This window comes from Morchella importuna (assembly GCF_003444635.1).
Source record: "Morchella importuna strain M04M26 chromosome Unknown Morimp01GS005, whole genome shotgun sequence".
In the NCBI taxonomy this organism is placed as follows: domain Eukaryota; kingdom Fungi; phylum Ascomycota; class Pezizomycetes; order Pezizales; family Morchellaceae; genus Morchella; species Morchella importuna.
In genome coordinates, this window is record NW_025763402.1 from 770,650 (window position 1) to 793,064 (window position 22,415).

The window sequence follows — 22,415 nt, forward strand, 5'->3', positions numbered from 1 at the left end:
CCTAACCCTCAAGCTCTCTTCTCTCTCTCCTGCCAACACACCGTTTGAGATCATGATGGGGTGGCGAAAAGACCGATCTGTGATGCCGTTTTTGACGGAGTGCTTTTTTTTTCTTTCGCTTTCTTTTTCCCCTCCCTTCCCACATCGTCGGCGCGCAGCGGGCGGGTTGAGAATCGCGGCTGACGAGTGATTGCGTGTGGAAAAAATTATAAAGATATGGAGCCCCAGTCACGAGACATCACTCGGTGTGGATGCGTGTGGCATGTGATTTTTCGCTTTCCCCCCCCCCCCCGGATCTGCGTGTGTGCAGATGCTGGAAAGTGCAAGATCTGGGCTGATCTGCAGGATATTGTTTGTTTTGTGGGTGATGTCGCCGTTTATGAGCTGCCATGGAGGGGAATGGACTGGCTTCATAGGGTTAGGTTGTTAGGATAGCTGCGGGCCCGTTGTTGGTATCATCACAACTTATGAAAATTTCCTCCCCACATATACGGGCACCGCCCCCACTAGGTCTATCCGTGGGATCATCTCTTCTCTGCTGGACTCATCGCGCTGTTTGCTGGGCATAGTTTTGCGACTCCGGGCAGTGGTAGTTAGATTACCGAGTGACATTTTATGACTGTATAGACACCACACGCCATATATATATTTTTCTCCCCATACCCATAGTACCTATATGTACTCTAGTCGATAAAATACAAGTCCCAGATGACCAGCTCCGCTCCTCAAGGCTGTTCCTGGTAAGGCCCCAAGAATATTATGCAATAATGGGGTATGCGTGCGTGCTTGCGTGCGTGCGGTGCTCTATCAAAGTCTAGACTACACTGCAACGACGAAGCTACCTAGTGCACCCCTCTCAGAACCTCACTTCACCGGCGTGGAAATAGGTATAGTAGAGCATAGAGTAGATGCGTGACTTTGCACCCTGTCCAGTGCTGCACACCAAATCTTGTACCCTGTCCGTTCGATACCTACCCCATTCCTCAGGAGCCCATCTCCGTTTCATACATGTACATACCCACCTCCTACCTCCAACTCTCATTACCACTCACCACCCACCCCTCTTCCACCCACACCAGACATTTCCCATCAACTTATCACACCATCACGCCAACACGAACCCCCCACGCATCGTTACACCACCGACACCCATTCTGCCTGATAATAACTAGCCGCATCCAGCTAGATCACAAGACCTTTGCTACTATAATTAGTAGCAATAGTTATGTCCAAATCCAGATATTCTACTATTTCATCATCACGGATTGGCTTATCACTGCTAAGGATATTAGACCATGGTACTAATAGAAATATTCATACTACCTACAGGAAAACAAAGGAAATAGGGGGATGCTATCCACATAGTTATAGTTATACAAAGCACCAAACTGGCGGAAGAAAATGAGTTAAGTGTAGAAAGGAAAAAAAACCGAGAGGCAGAACCGCCCGTTTAGGTCCCCCCATTAATCCTATATTCGCACACACAAGAAGGGTGAAAGTGCAGCATAAAAACAGAAACAAAAGAAATCCGTGTTAAAAGAAGACAAGAAAATAAAGAGAAAGACAACACAAAATACAAATGAGAAACAAAAGCCCCACCGGATTCCATTATCCATCATAAACATCGTATCAGCATAAACGCCATTTTTTACCTCGGAAATTCCCATTATCATCTGACGCTACTCATAGCTCATCTCTGATGGTTGAGTATGCATCCTTGACCTTCTCCGTCGCCGCACTGGCAGCAGAAGACACAGAACTGGCAGCCTGTTCGGCGTACCCCGTTTGTGTCCCATAGACCGCTTCCGAGAGCGAGCTGGCAGCCTGTTCAACATATCCCGTCTGTGTTCCATAGACGACCTCCGATAAAGAGCTCTTCGCACTCTCGACCGCCTCAGAGATCCTGCTCTGCGCGCTCTCGATGACTCCTTGTTGCGGGCCGTAGATGGCAGCCGAGATCCTTGCTTGAGCCTGCTCGTAACTCTCCCCGATTGATGATCCCACAGCGTCAATACCTTCAGCGACGGCTTCCGTCGCAGCAGCAAGATTCTCGCCCAAGACTGAAGTGGCAGTATCGACGCTCTCAGCAAAGGCGCTGGTAGCAGATTCGAAAGTTCCTTTCGAAGTTCCGTAGACTGCCTCGGAAATGGCTCGTTGTGCTGATTCGGCGGCTTCCTGCATCCTTAGAGTGGCCGACTCGAAAGCTCCAGTTTGGCGGCCGTAGATGGCCTCTGATATTTGTGATGCTGCACTTCCATAAGCCTCTCCAATGACGCTTGTTACGCTTTCTGCGGTGCCTTGAGGGGTGCCGTAGACTTGTTCACTTGCCATAGTAATGGCAGCTTGAACTTGTTCGTTTGCTGCGGAAATGATACTTTCTAACGCGGGGGGTGGGGTCATCATGCTCCCGACCGCACTGGTTGCGGATTCAAAGTTGTCCGAGACCATGCTGGAAGCAGATTCGTAGGCTTCGCCAGCGGCAGACGTAGCTCGGGAGAATATAGGGGCATCAGTTCCGTACATGAGGGATGAGAATCTACTCATTACACTCTCAGTGTATGCTGGTTCTTTCCCCGAAACGAGTTCAGAAACAAAGGCTTTGACTGATTCCAAGCGCTCTTCAGCCGAATCAGTGACGGCCGAAGCATACTCTCCGGCGACTGATGCAACTGATTCAGTGAAAAGTTGCGGGGTACCGTATACCACTGAAGAAGCGGCACTGGCTATGCTCTCGGCACTTTGAGAGAGTCGGGATGAAATGATTTCAAATGTTGGAGTGGGGGGAGCTGTGTAATTAATGTCAGTCACAATGAATCATCCTATATAAAATGACATGAACATACGTAGAACCGCCGTAGAAGCAACGCTATACCAACTATCATATGTAATTTGAGCCTCGTTCAAAGCTTGCTGATACTTTTCTTTGGCAACACTTAAAATGCTCTCAGAGGCCGGCTGTGGTGTTCCATAAATTGCAGTGCTTGCAGCACTAAGAGCGGAATCATAGCTTGCTCGCGCCTCGCTAGCTACGCTGTCATAGCGGCTGTGAACCTTTGATGCTTCCTTGAGTAAACTTGAGTACTGAGCTTCGGCAGATGTTAAAGCTTCGTTATAAGCTTCCTTCGCAGCAGACGCAGCAGAATCCTTGTGCGGCAAATCCTCAGGATAAACCATTGTAGCGGCTTTACGCATTGCCTTACGATATTCATCTTTGGCAACTGTTTGTGATCTTTCATAGGCTGCCTGTGCCTGGGATGCAAACAGTTCTATCCTGGGCGTTGGAGTCCCGTAGATGACACTGCTGGCAGCTGCAACAGCTGCAGAGTACCTGTCCGTCGCAATGCTAACGATTGATTCGCCTGCTGGCTGTGGAGTTCCATAGAGTGCGCCTGAGGCAGCACTGAGAGCAGAGTCATACTTTTCGCTAGCAATAGACGAATATTTCTCTCCAACAGCCTGAGTTGTGGTTGCGCCTGCTAAGGCTTCGGAAACAGCGCGGGAGGCATCGACGAGCTTACCATTGACAGCATCGATGATGCCACTTACTTTTTCACCGAGGGTTTCTTCTTCTTCGGGATCGTACTCATATTCAACTCTGGAAGCTCCGACATAGCCGGCATAAACACCACCGGGAACGTGCGCTTTTACGACACTGGCCAATGGGGTTGATTCTTCCTTCCCAGGGAGCGCGTTTCCGATAGCGGTAGCTGCTTTTTCAAAAGCATTCGGTTGAGTACCATAGATCTGAAAACTTGTTAGAAATAATCCAATCGTAATCCACGCCGATACCCGTACCTTTTCGGAGGCTGCACCTGCAGCACTTCCCATTTTCTCGCTAGCAGCGCCAGCAACGGGCTTTTCCGTGCCAACGACAGCAGCCGAGACTTTATCGGCAGCTTTCTCCAAGGCCCCCTTCTCCTTCGCCTCTGGTATAACTGCCCCCTTCACCTCTTCCACTTTCTTCAGTACCTGCTGCCCCGTCTTTTCTACAATAACCGGCAAAGTTGAAATTTCTGAGAAGTCATCCGACGAGTCAGCCAGCTCAATTTTCCTTTTGCTAACCCTCTTCAATCTCTTCAGCTCTTCAGCAGCATCTTTTGCAATATTAGTCGCCATTCCTTCCCATTCCCCTTCGACCCATCTGGTAACTTCAATAAGTTTTTGATTTTTTTGGGCAGTGGCTACGATTTCTCGCTTGAGGCCCTCAAAATCATCCTTCAATGCATGGTATCGCCTCCAATCTTTGTACGAAACGTGGTCCATCCATGCCCACTTCATCCCGAGTTCTTGCATGGACAGATCCCGAACCGAGTCAAAGGCCTCAAGGTGGTTATCGGCAGCAGCTGCAACATCATCATAAATTGATGCAAGATACTTTTGGGATTCAAGCCGTTGCTCTTGAGCTTTATCACGAATCTTGAGGCCGGCTTCTTTAGTTGTAGTGAGGAGGCTATCCAAAGCTGCTTGTTTCTCCTCCGCGTCGCTCCCCGGGTTCAACCTGGATACGAGTTTAAGAGTCACCTTCTTAATCTTGTTGAATTCCTTCTCCACCAGCTTCTGGAGAGCGTCAATTTCTTTCTCTGCATACGAGGCCTTCTTTCCTTTGCCCTTGGTCGATATTTCATCAATCTGCGTATTAAGATCGTTCGATGCCTTTGCAGCCGAATCCTTGAACTTCTGCGTGTATCGAGCAAGGTCTTCCTCAACCAACTTATGGACTTCCTCAGGAGACGGATTTTTACTGTTATCTGCAGATGCTTGTTCGGCTTGAGATGCACTCGATGCTGCAGATGACCTAGCCGATGCGGCCTTTTCAGATGCGCATAAGATCATTGAGTTCAGGGATGAAGACGCCTCGGCGCCTTTGGCTGCATCAAGATTTGTCAAGGAAGAGAAGGGGGAACCGGGTACGGACACTGCAGGTGTTCTGCAACAAAAATTTTCAAGTTAGCCTTGAAATTCCGAACAACACATACACAGCAAGGATCACATAATTGGAGTAGTAGAGAAAGGTGTTTTTCTTTTCTTTTTAAACCCTCCAAAATCATATATTTCCAGACTCGAACTTTTTTTTTGTGCCAAAAATCGTTACATAAATTCGTCTCTCATATTTTCGTGATACTTACTCCGATCATTTCCAGCTAACATGGTATCATGGTATTCCCCACCCAAAGAGAAGAAAAAGGAAAAAACGCTTTTGACCCCCAAACCTCTAAAACAAAACGAGGAAATATGATAAAAATCCAATTAAGGACTTACCCGTTACCAGTACCACCAAGGCGCTCTCCAATTCTTCCAACCTGTGGACGAACAACGTCGCTCCAAATGCCAATCCCCCAATAAACAGCCTTCTCCCCATTTTCCCTAACTAGAGGAGCCACTCTGGTGAGAACCACATGTTTTGTTTTGTCGTAGGCTAATGCCACGTGTGGAAGCGCTTTCTCATACGCAGGAACAACAGTATTCCTGTAAGCACCCTCCAACTTCGCCCGAGAACTCTCGATGAAAGGCTGGGCAATGCCGTAGAACTTGATGGCCTTGGAAACTTGAGCAGAGAGATATTCGTCGTAATAAAACTTTGACTTCGCGGAGACCTTGCCAACGCGAGGCTTCACCGCACTGTCGTACTTGTTGGCGACAAAGTTTCGGGTAGAAGCGACGTGTGGGGCAGCATATTGTTTGTAGGAATTCGTGACTTTATCGTAGGTGGGAACAAGGTATTTCTCATTGGTTTTCTTAACCCACGGAGAATATTCAGTGACGTAAGGCTCAAGGTATTGGTTATAATAGGGTTCGAGATGTGGCCGTAATGTCGTTGAAACGGTGTGAGAGGTATGACAGATTGTTGGCGAATCGTTTGTTGGTACATCAGGACAGACAAAAAGGACAGTATATAGGAGATACCAAGCAACGATTCTAACGTTTTCACGGTAAGCTTCATGTTGTCTACGCGGACAGAACTGCGAGGGAGATCACTGTGAGGGGCTTACCTAGCAAAGACATTCAGTATGGTAGAACTGCCAGAGCCCGTTCGCAAAGGGGGGGATGAGGGAGCTCGGACGCTCCGCTTAGTGTCCGCTGCACCCATATTTTTCTAGGATCTTTCACGTTATGGGATGTGTAAAGGTCCGTTTTGTCGCTGTTCGTGGGTCGGAGGAGAGAAACCACGAGAAGTGATAAGATTGAGAGGGAAAAAGAAAGAGGGAAGAAGGGGATGGGAAGAAGGGCTTCAAGTAGGAGAGGAACCAAGATTTTCAAGAAAATGCAAAAGATGGCAGATTAATGCCAGAGAGGATAGGTATGATGAAACCCGTTCTCGGAAGGTGCAGCGTGCATGAACAGGACTCTATTCGAGCTTCCTGTAACAGTCGTAACCGGTGAAAGGCAGGGGTTATGGGGCCGAGAGTGAAGCAAAGTTGTGGAAGGGGAAGCAAGCGGAGCAGTCCGTTGTTGAAACGAGTGCATGTGCTTTTATCTACAGCGTGAGGTAAAATTATTGTAGAAGTATGAGAAGAGTCCTATTGGCTTGCCTAGCCATAGAAACCCGTTTTTAGGCCCCTGTTTCTACAATAATTTTCCCTCTCGCTGTATTCTATTCAACTACATGTACCCAGCATGTAACCAAAGATCAACAGTCATCGTTCATAATACCTGGGCTATTACAGGTTTATAAAGCTACAATCATGCTTGAGTTGAGACTGTTTGGGTAGGAGAAAAACCTATCACATGAAAGATCACATAGCAGCTTGCTGGTTCTAAGCGAGTAGATGCGTTTATTGACCAAGGAACATCATGAGATGACGATTTAGGGGAGCAGCAGGTTATGGTTTGTTTATCTTTCCATACACTGCTTTTTCTTTCTCCCAGGAACAACCATTGCTGATACGATGATGTAATATTGTGGCAAAACCTTTAGTTGGGCGCACACTAGACGCTTCTTGGCCCTGATGTTGTTGGTACATGCATGCCTTGATTTACGCGGATAGTGAATTATACAGTCCGTAGGGTATGTGGCGCAAAGAAGACGCCCATACAAGGTTCGTGTAAGTGAGACATTAGCTGGTCAAAATCCCAACGACCAGCGTTGTGAGAGTGCCCACCGCGTGTCTGCATCCCTTCCCTTACCCTCCACGCATAACATTTTTCTTTTCTTTAGAGCTCCCGTTCCTGGTGCACACTCCACACAACCCCCTCCAACTCCCCCACGGTTCCCGTAAAGATCTGGCCAGCTCGCGTCTTCCCCGGAAACCCTATCACCACCGGCTAAGTGGCAGCTGTAGTATCGCCCGCCTGAAAGCCTGCTGTCTCTCTTTGCCTTCCCGCTGATTTACTTAACTGTACTGGCTACTCATTGACTTCGTGAACTTCGACATCTCCACTATCTCCTACTCAGTCACGAACCGTCACCATGGATCCGGTGCCGGATCCGCAGGTCGACGTCATGAATGACCCCGCCTACAACACGAACCCCCCCAACGATGGAACACAAGAAGGCGTCGGAGAACCAGACCATTGCCGTATATGTCGTTCGGAAGGAACCTCAGATGAACCGTTATTTCACCCCTGCAAATGTAGTGGTTCTATCAAATTCGTTCATCAAGAATGGTATGTTAAGCTGTTGCCTTGTCCATTAAAGATAATCCCGTTTTTAAAAAAAATATTCTTTTTCCCACCCTTCTAACCTTGGATCTTGCAAAAAGTTTGATGGAATGGCTTCAACATTCCCAAAAGAAACATTGCGAGCTATGCAAAACGCCTTTCCAGTTTACAAAGCTATACGACCCTGAAATGCCCTCCACAATTCCCACGCCACTATTTCTAAAGCGGCTATTCAGGCACCTTGTTCAAAACGTCATACTCTGGGCTAGAGGTGCTTTGGTAGGCTTCGTTTGGCTGGGATGGCTACCGTGGTGTGTGCGGTGGATGTGGAGAGGTTGGTTTTGGATTGGCGATGGTGGTTGGCAAGGATTCTACACGAGAAACGCTCCCCGGGGGTCTAGTAGTTTGACTGGCTCATTATCAGCAAAAACACCATCTATCGGGAATGGGACCAGCCCGGCTATTGGTCAAGGGATTATCCAATTTCTCTCGTCCCCTGGCTTGACAGCCGGCAAGATGAGCCCAGTAAATGGAGGCGCAGTTAATGATAGTGTCTTAGGCAATACCACAACCTCGAGGATATATCCAAATGGCCTTTTCTTTGACTCAAATCCATTTTCGAACCTTACTCGATACCAGGCGGTTAATAACGTCATTATTGATACCCTCGAAGGCCAATTACTTACGGCACTTATTGTTGTTTCTTTCATACTTATATTTCTAATTCGCGAGTGGGTAGTTCAGCAACAACCAGCTTTGGCCGGAGGCGTGGCTGCAGTAATGCTACCTCAAATGGAAGTCAGAGAAGAAAACCAACAGCCAGCAGCTGAGGAGGAGGAAGAAGATGATGACGAGGATGACGAGGATGACGATGACCAGGACTTTCCGCCCCTTGGGACAGTTCAAGAGGAGGTAGAAGAAGAAGGGCGGTACCATCGTCATTACCATGAAGTAGAAGACTACGACGATGAAGAGCCTGCAAGACCTAGGCCTAGAGCCATCGCACCCGTTCGAAGACGACGTTTCCTGCCTTATGATCAACCTACGCCTGTTGAGAACGGAGACTCTGGCTTCGAGAGTACAGAGAGGCCAGGTCAAGGACATGTCCTTGGTAGTGGTAGCAGAGATATTCCCGTGGATAACATTCGTGAAACCTCCTCTGAAAGCTCGAACCATCCTACAAGACCACACATTAATCGTGAAGTCATTGCGCGGGCTGCCGAGGTGAGAAGGGCAACGGAAGAAAAGTTGAGTTTTTTAGAAAACGCAGCGAGTCGACACGAGTTTGGTCAATCTACATCCAGCGATCTGTCATTCAAATTTAGAGCTTCCCCCGGAAATGATCATACACCGGAAAGTGGCAGCTCGAGCGGAAGTAGAATATCAGAAAGAGATGGGGTCAAATTTCCAAGCACAATTCCAAAGTACAATGAAGATTATCCAGAACCCTAGATGGCAGGGATATGCAGGCGGTGGGCAGTCACAGAAACAACTGGAAGCCTCCCAGGAGGGAATCTATTGGTAGTGATGCTGATGTTAACTTCGGCCTCCAGTCAAATAATCGTGATAGCCCAACAAAGCAAGAGGGCTATAGCGACAGACCTTTTGCATCATATTTAGGCTCGGGGGCCACGGGGGGCTCTTCTTCCCACCATGCCCCTGATGGCTCAATTGATCGATGGGATATGCGCCAATTTACACTCGAACAAGGAATTCGTTCAAACTATGATAATGAAAAGCAGGAAGTGGAGGAGAAGCCCAGAGATAAAGGGAAAGGGAAAGAAATCGACTTATCCGATGATATGGAGGATGCTGGTTTCGGTTCTGATGATTTCTCGATAGGATACCTGGCCGCATCAGATGATGAAGATATTGAAACAGAAGAGAATAAGTCTAGAGAGCAAGCGATATCGGAATTTTTTAGTGGCGAAATTTCTGTGTCGGCCGCTGAAGTCGAAAATAGCGACTCTTCTACTCAACCTTCTACCCCCACCACCAGCGATTCACAAGCAGCACTGGTGGACCAACAGCCCGAAGCAGCATTGAACTTTAACATTGACGATGGGCAGCTGCAGAGACGACAACTTGTAAATGCGGGGCATGGTCACGATCCAGCTAGGATGCAAGAGCTTATCAGGCAGTTTGAAGCCGGGCGCATACAGCAACCGGCAGCCCAAGCTGATCCCGCAGTGGCAAGAGGAAGGGGAGCTGGTTTGTGGGATTGGATAGTTGGTGATCAACCAAATCGAGCTCTTGATAATCTTCCTGGTAATGCGCAAGATTTGGACGATATGAATTCAGATGACGATGAAGACCAAGATGAAGACGATGGGGATATAGACGATATACCCCTTCGTGATGCCCCAGTTATTCCACAGGATGTACAGCAAGCCATTGCCGATGAAGATGCGGCTGATGATTTTGATGGTATTATGGAATTGATTGGGATGCGGGGACCAATGGCTGGGCTCGTGCAGAATGCAGCAATTAGCAGTGTATTAATTACAGCTACTGTGGCGCTCGGCGTGGCTTTCCCGTATGTTACAGGAAAAATCTGCATGATTATCTTGGTAAGATGGCTTAAAGATGAACCTTTGTTACCGGTCGCTACTAACTTCACGGTTTAGGCACATCCTATAATGTTCTTATTCATTATTCCAGTCACCGTTGTCTCGTTTTCTGCAGAATTCGTCGTGGACTCTGCCACATGCCTCCTTTTCTCGTTTCTTCTGATGTTGGACCAATTTGGACGATTCGCCATGAGGTTCATAGGGTATGTCATACCAGCAATGTCAGAAATGTCTCAAAGTACAGCGATCACAAGGCATTTCAGAGACTGGGCCATGGACGGTAAGAACAGGGTTATACACAAGCTTGCTATACTCGAATCGAATTATTCTACAATCAGGAAATTCCCATCATCTGGAGTCCCACCACTCTCTTGGGTAACGAGGCAGAGCTGGTCAAAAGTTTCTGTAGGTCTGGCATGGGGCGCAGAAAAAATGGGCCTGAGTCAATCCAACGAAACATACAGTGTGCCCTATCTGCAAGACTTAGAAGTGCGGGCTGTTAATATTTCATCACCGGCTGCTTTCATCAATTCCAAGTTTGAGAAGGTCATTAATCTTATTCAGCGTAATGCCACGGCACTACTCCACCCCAAAGTATCCGTATTCAACCATGGTGAACCTTACCCTCTATACGAATGGTCTGTATGGGATCGAGTCGCAGCAGTGCTATTAGGGTACGCCTTTTTCACTATGCTTGGAGCGATTTATCTGCAGAACGCAAGGAAAAGGAACGGGGGGCCTAGGGGCGTAGAGAAACTTGCCGTTGAACTTTTACAACAGGCTGGTGGGGTCATGAAGGTCGTTCTTATCATCGGAATTGAAATGTTTGTGTTCCCGCTATACTGCGGGCTATTACTTGGTAAGTATCAAACAGATCTGTTTGTGATGATGGGCATTCAACGAATCCTAACAATTGGCAGATGTGGCACTTTTACCATTGTTTGAAGACGCAACCATTTTATCCAGGATACAGTTTTTTGTAGATTTTCCGTTGACTAGCATTTTTGTGCACTGGTTCGTAGGAACTTGTTACATGTTTCATTTTGCCTTGTTTGTTTCGATGTGCAGAAAGATCATGAGAACAGGTGTTCTTTGTGAGTACTATGTCCCCTATACCTCGTAGGATATATATAAAAAAATGCTGATTGAATTATTTAGACTTTATTCGGGATCCCGATGACCCGAGCTTCCATCCAGTGAAAGATGTGCTCGATCGACCAGTTATGATGCAACTGCGGAAAATAGGGTTTAGCGCCCTTATATATGGCGTCCTAGTCCTTGTTTGTCTTGGAGGAGTGGTTTGGAGTCTCTGGCTTGCCACAAATGCGGTTCTTCCCATTCACTGGTCTTCAAACGAGCCTGTATTGGAATTTCCGGTCGACCTCTTGTTTTACAACTTTTTCATGCCCATTGCAGTCAAATTCTTCAAGCCCTCGGATGGACTACAGAACATGTATGACTGGTGGTTTAAGAAATGCGCTAGAATGCTCAGGTTGACTAGCTTCATGTTTGGGGAGAGAAAGCCGGACGAGGAGGGGCACCAAGTAAGGCGTACCTGGTCCGCCGTTTTTTTGAGGAAGTGTGGTGATGTCGATAATCCGGTCAAGTCAGAAGCTATGTTGAAGGAGGTCCAGGAAAGTGGAGTCGAGGCGTATTTCCAGAGAGATGGTGGGTTTGTTCGAGCACCAGCTTCAGACTCTGTTAGGAGGCCCAAAGGATCTACAGTATTTATTCCGGTATCAGAAGACAATATCCGTCTTGATCAAAAACACGATCCGGTCGACGGGCCAACTGGACCAAACTCACGGGAACTTCAACTTGTGTATATTCCGCCTTGGTTCAGGACTCGAATCGGGCTTGTTGTTCTGGGCATCTGGGTATTTGCTGCAGTAACGGGAATTGCAGTGACAATTGGGCCCTTGTTGCTTGGAAGACTTTTCTTGAAACATCTTGTGCCTAACCATGTCAAGCTGAATGATATCTACGCTTTCAGTGTAGGTGTGTACATCCTAGGCGGTATGGTCTATGCTGGAACCAAATGGAAACTTGCCCGCAAATGGATTCGCCGCGGAGTTCGGAACGCTAAAGATAGCGAGCATTTCCGTAAGGCAACACTATCATGGGCCATCCGTGCGGCAAAGATCTCATATGTTCTCACTGCCTTCGCTATCGTCCTCCCTACCTTATTTGCTCTTATGATTGAGTTTTATGTCATCATTCCAATCCACACATATTTTTCGAGTGGCGAGCAGCATGTTATACACTTCATCCAAGATTGGACCCTAGGTGTTCTCTATGTTAAGATGATGGGTAGGATGCTACTACTAGATGCGGAAAGTCCTTGGGCTAGAGCACTCAGAGGTGTTGTGGCGAGGGGCTATCTGGACCCCGATGTGAAATTGGCTACAAAGTGCTTTATTGCCCCGGCTGGTGGGTTCATGCTGGCGGCGTTGTTATTACCATTGGTTCTGGGCTTTGTAGCTGTCAACACTATCTGTAAGATCACACACTCTCTCTCTACTCCTAGTGTAATGGAACTAATATATAATAAAGTACAAAACGCCTCTTCAACAACCATCAGTCAAATATATAGATACAGCTATCCTGTTGTATTCGCAATTTTCTTAATTGTTGCTGGGGGTTATGCTCTTAAGTTACTCGTAGATTCGTGGAAACAGAGTATTAGAGATGAGGTGTACTTGACAGGCGAACGGTTACACAACCACGGAGAGGTCGGAACGGCAACACCCCCGGCAATAACTGGCGTTTCTCCAATAGCTGGTCCTGCAATGGCTGGGGATATTGATCTACCCTTCGCCGAGGTTGCTGGCATTAACGCTAGATTAGCGGAGGAGCTGGCAGCACGTAATTTGCGTGGTTTGTAATTTCTTTTCTTCTCATCTTCTTCCGAATTCAATTGGTATGTTGGCTTTTATCTCGGGATTGGGTGGTTGATTGGTTTGGTCGAGTGCAACTGCCTTGTTACATGTATATTTTATCTCTGCTCTTCTTTCTTATTAACTGTCTGGCGCATTCTTGTTGAGAACTACTATTTGTATTACTTAGGGACTGGGGCGTGTTGTGGAAATATCGCTGTACTTTTCCGTACGAGAAAGAGGATTTCCTTATTAGAATCTGTTTTCAAATAATATTATTCTAGGTCTTTTGTGGCGGTATCTTATTTTTTCGAGGCAAGATGAAGCCATAACGATACAATAGACTGGTTTCCTCATTTGCCTTTCTTGATAAGATATTTGAGCTAGGCCCTCCTTTTGTCTGTTAGCATAATCATGTAAAGATATTTCTAGTTTAAGGGCAAGGATAGATAAATAATTATGACAAGCTTTTAAATGTGCGCAGACCAAAAAAAGAAGTCAGATTCACGTGAATACTCATAGGCCATCACTCGCGCGCTGGCTATGTAGCCTGTGATGATACTATACTGCTATGCTGCGGTTGAGTGGCCGCCTGAAAAAACTTTTAGCATACCCACGAGCTTGTGCAATAAGAACCGCTTTTCTCAGGGAACACCTCCGGAGAGATTAAAACGGTTATTATCTAGTTCTGCTAGATCTAGACGATGGCTTGCACATATTAATCACAACTAACGCTATCTCCTGATGAAACAAATATAATACAAAGAGATATCTGTGCTACGTCTCTCGCAGAGGTCTCCTCCCCGAGGCTCCGAAAAGTATGTAATATATGTACCAGGTACGTACTCATTCACCTTCATAAGCAACGGTACTTAGCAAGTAGAATTGGGAATATATTATGACTAAATTAGAGGTACAGTTACTCACGGAGCGAAGTCTAATACGGGGTTTTGTCGAACAGGGGATTTGGGCTAGTACAGATCAGTAGAAACAGGCCTAGGCCGATTTCGTAGCTTAACTGTTTTTAGACATATGAATAATCCCTGTTTATTAAATGCAAGTGTTCGTCTTCACCCCATGGAAAACTACATGTACTTGCTATCGCATCTATTGCTAATCTAGAGTACCCACAATAGTTTGGAGTGACGTAACTTGTTACTTTCTCCAAATTCCAGGACCCAGTTCAAGGGGAATGTACTACGGATACGCCATCCTAGCTGTCTGGGGGAACGCTCGAGCCAAGCCCCTCCAAGAGAAGCCTGTAAACCCGTGGCGGCGGCGGTGGTAGTAGTAGTTGTTGGTGCGACCATCATAATCTATATATCAGAATCGGAGATTCATCAGAGATTTGAGATTTAACTTCCCCCAAAGACGCGTAATTACGGCAATAACAAGGAGTCAAAGATTATCGCTGGGACTTGGGATATTTCCTTAATTGGGGATGTGAGATCCGTCGTTTTGCGGGAATGCATATGGCGGGTTGCAATTACAAGGATGCCGGCATATTCTCACATATATGGTTTCATTACTCTAAACCAGCCTGGTAGGGCAGGTAGCCGCTCTAACGTTACGCTGCACTCTTGGAGGAAAACACCAACGAACAACACCAGCGGCCACAAACCCGAAAGATGAGACCAAACGGGTGATATCATGATCTGCGCCGTATGAGCACATTTCACAGCAGAATAATTTATGGGCGTTTCAAGAGAACTATATATACGCGAGTCGAGTGTCACTTTGATCTGGAACTGCGAAATATTGACAGTCATGTCACTTTCTTTGCTGGTTAGCTTAGTAATAGTTACCAATACCGAGGCTAGAGGTAACAAACTATTTAGCCTGAATCTTTTGAGCTTGAGCCTTGAAGTGGGGGAAGCTGACAATGGATTGAATATTAGAAACCTGGCGATCAGGAGCACCACGTGGGGCACGTCCGTGATGAAGTATGGAGCAAGGGGAGTTGGGAACCGTCGCAACTTAAGCCATTGGCCTCAAATTGGTTAGAACAGAGATATGCAGTGGGGTCCAGTTAAGCCGTGTCTGTGGAGTGCATGTCTCGCAGATGCCCATTGCTCCTGGTGACGATCGCGGGGGCTAGAGAAAAAGAGTAAGGGTCCGCTATAAATGTGGAGGCCTCCGGTAAGTGGAAGGAGAATCTCATAATTGAGGGTGGTTGTGCAACAATTTCCCCGAGTGATAAAGCGTGATCATATCGGCATGCTGCACAATAGTGGCGCGTGGATGAGATGAGGATGTAGCACTCTTGACCAACATATTAAAAAACGATTTCTAGCTTTAGGTACTAGGGGGAGGGCTATTGGATAAATTGATCCTCATGAACTTTGTACGTGATAATCTATACATTCAGAGTCTAGATCCCAAAATCGCGTTAAGGTAATCGAGTGCATGTAGGTACTGTAGGTACATGTAGGTACTACATAGCTCTGTAACAAGGACATGCGTTGCAATATGGTCTTATTTTCTGGGCTGGTTTATGTAACCCGGCTACTCAATGTCGCACAATTTGCTCTCGTACCTATCAGAACCGTCTTCTATGTGCCCAATTTTCACCCTTTAACATCATTATAATAATTATCTTCATTATCACCAGCGCGCCATTATCGGAATTGTCATCACTGTATACGTACTTGTCTTACCATGGCTACTCCCTTGAGAGACAGTGCTGGAGTATGCGGTTAACCCGCTGAATTGTAGCAATTACTCTATCCATACCAAGAGATCAAGGATCCTGACTCATAACACTCATTACACATGATTCATCCCGGGGCCGGGTCTCTTGTTTCTTCACATCCCGTAATTGTTCGGTGGGTAAACATTGGGAAAGGGGCTAGGAACTGGTGAGCCGTTCTGGAACGACGCCTCAAAGAATGTGGCCATTCTGGATACCAAGCACTGGATTTAGCATGAATCCGGCCTTGGAAACATTAACCATTATAATTTTGGGACTTAGATTGTGACGATGTTCGAGCTCACGCCCACATGCCAAAAATTTGGTCGCAACGCCTGGAAGTACTACGTTCCACTCATATTGAATTATTGCTACAGATTGTGTTAATCAAATAGTGCAACTTTGTGCTTTCAGAGCCTTATGAATCTTGTGTCGGGCATAAAACATCGCAAATAGTCAATACCTCATGACAAGTCGATCAATCAATTCGACACATGGCTATTGGCGCTATTCCTTAATCTGTAGCTGTAGGGCCCGAACATATGGGCCCATATGTCCCCACTCTGCCACAACCATGACCAGATAAGGAATATAAAATAGGCAAAAAAATATAGTGAAGAGCTTCATGATAAAGGCAAGGTAAAATATCCAAGATATTCGTCTGGAATGTGATGGTTGATATTTACCTAATATTTAACGGTTGTGAAGATATTTCGATTCATTCACGGCAATCCACGCTTCCGAGCGAGACTCCGTCATATTAATGATACGAGATACATATAGCTATACAGAGGCGGCAGGTAATATATACGATACATATCACTGTTAGTGCTGATATTCGGAAATAGTGTGGATTTCGAAGCTCACTCTAGATCTCTCTTTCGTCTAGGCCTTGGCACAGACCTCCACACCCTTTATAATGATTTATTATATAAATCTATGTAGCACATCGATGTGCATTATTTTGGTACCTAATCGTGGCTAGCTGAATGTCTCATTATATTGAGCTGGGTCTCGAGACGAACCATGAGCGCAAGCATATGGCTTCTCTACTTACGCTTTCGGCCATATATCATAAGGGGACACGTGGATATACAAACTTTTATCGTGGAGAGGCCAATCTGGACCGTAGTAATAAGGAGATGTGATATGGTCTTGTGGTAGCCAACTGGCTCGGAGGTAATATGCACTATATTGGCCATGAACAGACCAGTAAAGAATGTGTGAAATATTGACAACTGAAAGACCTGCATCATCAATTCTGTTGTTTAGTCCTACCAACTATAGTAGACTCACCGTCGGCTATATTCCGACAATATGAACGAAATGATAGGCGTTTATCATCAGATTTCCACCTTGAATTAATGCCACTCTGGCTGCGCGATCCGATACAGAATGCCAACTATCGCCTTCTCATATGTTAGACAACTTCATATGTTAGGTAACTAGGATCTTTACACTCTACGTACTTCCTCTCCATTTCACGGATCAGTCGGCACCCACAGTATCCGTAATTCCGGCGTCGCTCTCTGCTAGTCAGTTAACAATTATTTAGGATACTTGATAGTCTTCATGTTGTTTAGAAGATTATGATGGTGAGCTCCTGGTTCACTTTGATACTTACTTAGCTGACGTTTGACAGGTCTCCAAGGCCGTATTGTCGGGACCTTTCCAAAACAGTGGGGTTTTGCCAGGATCTTGGATAGATATGGACACATTAAGAAAGTCCTTGCCAGAGAGGTGGGGGTCCGAAACTAGCTCTTTCGGAAACGAGGGCTAAGCCACTATCTAATCCTTGATTCTGGTGTTGCACTGATTCTATATTGGTGCACTTAATTGGACTCCAGTCTCAAACAATTCTTAAAGCACTACATACATATATGATGCACTCATATTGGTGGCACCAAATAGTAAGCTAAAAAGATGATATGCGTGCTTCTGCGTGCACATCACTAAGTCTACCTCAGTTTTTTGATAGCATCCTCGACATCCACGTCCTAACAGCCAGAAGTACAATCGGCGGATATCATGGCTTGGTCGGAATTGGTTTCCGCAAGCGACTGAGGGGCTCAGGCCTAGAGTTTGGCCAATGTGAGACGGCCCGCTGATGTACATACATACATCCTCGTTTCGGAATTTTTCTTCACCCGCAAGGAACCGCTAGGTAATTGCTTCAAGTTTTCTGGCCCAAAGTCAGTAGGAAATGTGTTGCATAGACATTCCTTTCTGCGATAGAGGTTTAGATGCTTCATAACGATCTCTGGAGTACCAAATCAATCATTATAAAGGCGGGATAAACCCCATTCAAGTAATGTGTCACCCCTGCCGATCTGATATTCGCTACCAGTCGAAACCTAACGATCTTAACTTCAGAGAAGATTTAACTACGAAGTTTGGATGTTGAAACTATAATTCGCTAAAAGGGGATGCATGAAGATCTTTTAGGACCTTCCCGGTATCCTGTATCACCAGATAGACGACAAACTGGAGAAGACTCCGAATAATTGCTTTTCTCTATAATTTGCAAAAGGAATTATATGGCGCTCAGACATTCTACCCCGGCGCCTTCTACCCAGTCTCCCGGACATCTGCAGCTAAATAACTAGTACATGCGCCATGCAAGCAATGCGGCACTTTGTGGATCAACTTTTGAAATGTTGGACCGGACGGTGTCACAATAAGCAAGTGATTCAGTAGCTTTTACATCCGCTACATATCAAGGATATTCCTAGACTCGGAAACCAGTAACCAACATTGGGCCTTTGGCCAAGGACCATGGAAGAGCTTTTACTAAAGTTGGAAAACTAGCCTCCCTTGCAGAACGGATTACCCCGCCCTATGGAAAACAGCCAGAAACAACCGCAAAGTTATTGGGGTTTTTGAGTGAGAATCTTACGCAAAGTATGTTTTTGGACTGGGATCTTTGAGGAGAGGAGAGGGGGAGGCAAGGATAATTCCGGGTCAAGTATAAAAAGAAATGAAAGAACAGCAATTGCTTTTGCAATAATGAGATAGCTACAGTATGCTTTCACTCTACATTAGTAGGTATCACTTGGGCAGCTATATGTAGCTAGTTACTAATGTTCAGCTGCTTTCAAGGGTCCTTTCTCCAATTTTCAAGGATTTAATGTGGACGTAACTCAAGCCTTGTTCTCGAATTAATTGGAACGCATCAATCTGATAGGCATCAGTGCATTAGCGTTTTTTTTACAAACCTGTATCGTGCTTTAAGTGAAAAAGTTGGTTTTGTGCCTGTTTCCAACTAGGAGGTAGTGTTATTTTTAATTTCCGAAACCGTTACCAGTCAATAATCATCATCTCTGTTAATTTATCCCTCGTGCTCCCCTTGCTGCATGACGCTTCATCCAAAGAAGTAAAGTGGTTGGAGATTGCAAGGTACTAACAATCGGTTTTGTAGAAGTGGAAATATATTAAAGGCGTCATATGCACCGGTATTCTTCGCTTAAAACTAAGGTTTTAGCACCTTATGTAGGCCACCTTATCCGGCAGAGAATATGATCTGCGTCTATGTTAAACATATGGCTTGCTCACTCAGTTGGAGTAAATCATGTCTACAGTCGCTCACTTACTGACGGCGGATCCTGTCTGATGGTTCTGTTTGCAGTAATTTGCCCTTGGCGTCCAAAACCTAACTCTTTTATTAGCCTCAAATCCCTGACCACCATCAGACAGGATCCGCCTTCACCCCGTGAGTGACTGTAGCCTACAGCGCATGTGAGCCTGGAATCATCCCAAGGCTTCCACGCTGTTTTTCCGGTTGTCTCGGGATTCATATTCTTCTCCGCTACTGATGTGGTTGGGTGGTAGCAAACGATCTAACACCACTAATATGTGCAAGTAGAAAAGCTCCCCCCCCACCATCATGGCCGTTACCTCTTAGGGTATTCTTATCATATCAACCAAAAGAGAACCCTGGTCAATGCACAAAAGAACACATGACTTTGGCTTTACGTCTCCTGCTGCTATGGATTGGTCAATTTCATACAATTTATTATTGAGCAAGGGTTACCGATTAAGTGACCCATCCAATGAACGAAATGAGGAATCGACCTCACTAGGTGGAGGGAGAAATCATTGGAGATGTTCTCGATTTGGCACGCCTTTTTTAGTGATATGAATTTTCCATAGTGCATCCAATGTAACCTATCGTATGTCTTCCATATCATACTTACGGGATGACCTTGCATATTGTGGCAGCTAGATTTGAATGAGCCGAAGCTGAACCCCAATCGTCGACGTATCGGAGGTTCCCTGGTATCAAATCAGACCAGATTGCATCGCAGTTCAAGGGTTGGCCGAAAAACCTTTTCTTCAGACTGATTATTGGTGGTTTCCCCTTGTCCGTCTGGACGGAGAGAAATACGAATCCCCGGACGTGATGGACAAAAAAAGCGGTATCTTTGAGACTGACTAGTACTTTTCGGAATACATCATGTATGTATGTATGTATGTACCTAGGCCTCCATTCTCTGGGGATGTATTTGATCGTGATATCCGGCCATAATACCCCTCCACCAAATAATTCGCCGCTCCTCTCTATTTATTTACTACAGATTGATTACCGTGGATATTATTACAACTAATCCCTGATCTGCAGCAACAGCAGCGTTAGCAGCTGATCAAATTGTGAAAGAATACGAGACGAGGCTCGATGAGAACTTAATTTTGATCAATGCGTGAATGCCGTTTGCAGGATCGAAAACTGATACATCCTCGATGCCGCCGTTAGGGTATGTTAGCTAGCGCAAAAAAAGTTCACTGAGGATAAGAAAAAAGTCTGGGAGTAAGCAAGAAAGCAAGAAAGAAATCAATACATGCAGTACTGAATGTGCTAGAACCTGGCGGTCGCCCGCATAGTATCGCATATTAGAGCATGTCGAACACACAGACGTTGCGGGCCAAGACGAGCTGGTGGGGGATGTGAGACTTGAGTGCGAGTGAAACATTGATACATGTAGCTTACATACATCCTAGTTTCCCCGGCCGCAGAAGCTACAGTCGCTCACCTACTGATGGCGGATCCTGTCTGATGGTTCTGTTTGCAGTAATTTGCCCTTGGCGTCCAAAACCTAACTCTTTTACTGGCCTCAAATCCCTGACCGCCATCAGACAGGATCCGCCTTCACCCCGTGAGTGACTGTAGTCGCGTGGGAAAACGTTGCATACGAACGTAGAGGTTCAAGACATCAAGCAGTGCAAAAGAGAGAGAAAAAAGTTGTGGTGGTGGTGACCCAGCTGGTGGGGTGTGCCGTTACGTCGTGCGTTACCCTATGTAATTAAACAATTTTTTTTTTCTTCTTTGATTATTGTATCTTTTTTTTGATATATTATTTTGGCTCAAGCCGTTTTGTGGGAGCCCCTCCCTCATCAGCGGAATCAAGATGCTATCATCAAGTTTCCTTTTGATTGTGGGACCTTGTGGGACCTTGCATATGCAACGGACAATTGGGCCCGGTTGTCGGGTTCCCAGCTCTACGGCGCGGGAATGGCGTTTCTAAACACGAGGGAGGAATGTTTGCTGCCGGTTGTTGAAGTTCACAACGTACGTACCAAAGAATCTTGTCCAGTCCATTTGTTTGCCTGTATGTCGATGATATGATGATCATGATGATGCCGGCCTTGTAGCCCCAATTGTAGATGAAGTCGGAGTGGGGGAGATTTTGATTATGGAGGGGCTGGTTATTTGAGGATTCATCGAATCATTCTAGGCGTCTTATGACTCCAACAAGCCACCTACATCTCGATTCTGCTTTTGGTTTACCCGTCGTCTCTCTCTCATCTCTGTTTCTCACATCCTTGTCCCTTATGCCTCTATTTACATAGGAATATAAAACCGATGTTTTTTCATACTTAAATAGCTGGATCCGTGGAGCGATGATAAGCCTCTTCTCAGGGTACATCGGAAGCCATCTCTCTCCGAACGCTCCTCGCACTACCACCCGACACATATTTCCCCTCATCGTTAGCTTGGGTACTACAGCTGGAGCGTGTCATTCAAATTCCCAGTGTTTATAGAGCGGTCTTACGTTTCTATCCTCGTCTTTTTATCATTGTGATCACTGAACCTATATCTTAAACCATTTACCAGGTTTTAGCAACCCAAAGATATACGGAACAGTCTACATCTAAGAATCAGGAGATAGGTATCGAAGGTGTATTCGATGAAGTACTTAGTTGCTTATTGCTTACTGGCTGTAACAGGTTGCGTGCTCGTACGGCCTGTTTTGGGAATTTCTCCCACTTTCAGTTGATCATTGGAACGATACCTGCCAAACCTGGACTCCGCCAGTAAGCGCCTTTTAATCTACAATCCTGATACTATCTCCTCTTGGCGGTCCGAGAGCTGGGAGGGTTACGCCAGAAAGGTCTTACCATTTTCTATTTTTCTCACCCTCTTGTTCTTTTCTTTTCGTCTTCGTTCCACCTATTTCCTATTTATTTATTTTTCTGCCCCTTGTTAGCCCATGGTGGTGAATCGGTGGTGTCGGACGTTGCAAGGTTTCCTGTCTCCGGGCTCTTGCTTTTTTCTCGTGCATGCGTGATCCAGCGTTTTGAAGCGAACGCGGGGAAACGAGCTAGCCTATAGCTAGCGATATTAGGGCTCATATCAAGTCATTATCCATCCGAGAGAAGCGGAAAGGAAATGCCCATGGGACGCCC

At 46.0% G+C, this 22,415-nt stretch overlaps 3 protein-coding genes across 3 annotated transcripts; 2 read left to right on the forward strand and 1 right to left on the reverse strand.

The window, feature by feature from the left end:
- Positions 1-1,683: 1,683 nt before the first annotated feature.
- Positions 1,684-6,088, reverse strand: LAJ45_02749 (uncharacterized protein; the record flags this gene model as incomplete). Its single annotated transcript, XM_046112340.1, has 5 exons — positions 1,684-2,786; positions 2,844-3,744; positions 3,796-4,927; positions 5,260-5,916; positions 5,991-6,088. 5 exons carry the CDS (start codon positions 6,086-6,088, stop codon positions 1,684-1,686), a joined length of 3,891 nt encoding a protein of 1,296 aa, XP_045974466.1.
- A 1,320-nt stretch (positions 6,089-7,408) lies between these two features.
- On the forward strand, positions 7,409-9,051 carry LAJ45_02750 (uncharacterized protein; the record flags this gene model as incomplete). The annotated part of the gene is made up of 2 exons (XM_046112341.1): positions 7,409-7,605; positions 7,701-9,051. The coding sequence occupies 2 exons, from the start codon at positions 7,409-7,411 to the stop codon at positions 9,049-9,051; spliced, it is 1,548 nt and encodes a 515-aa protein (XP_045974467.1).
- An 11-nt stretch (positions 9,052-9,062) lies between these two features.
- LAJ45_02751 (uncharacterized protein) lies at positions 9,063-13,054 on the forward strand (the record flags this gene model as incomplete). Its single annotated transcript, XM_046112342.1, has 6 exons — positions 9,063-9,071; positions 9,153-10,169; positions 10,227-11,028; positions 11,090-11,263; positions 11,328-12,665; positions 12,723-13,054. 6 exons carry the CDS (start codon positions 9,063-9,065, stop codon positions 13,052-13,054), a joined length of 3,672 nt encoding a protein of 1,223 aa, XP_045974468.1.
- Positions 13,055-22,415: the final 9,361 nt, after the last annotated feature.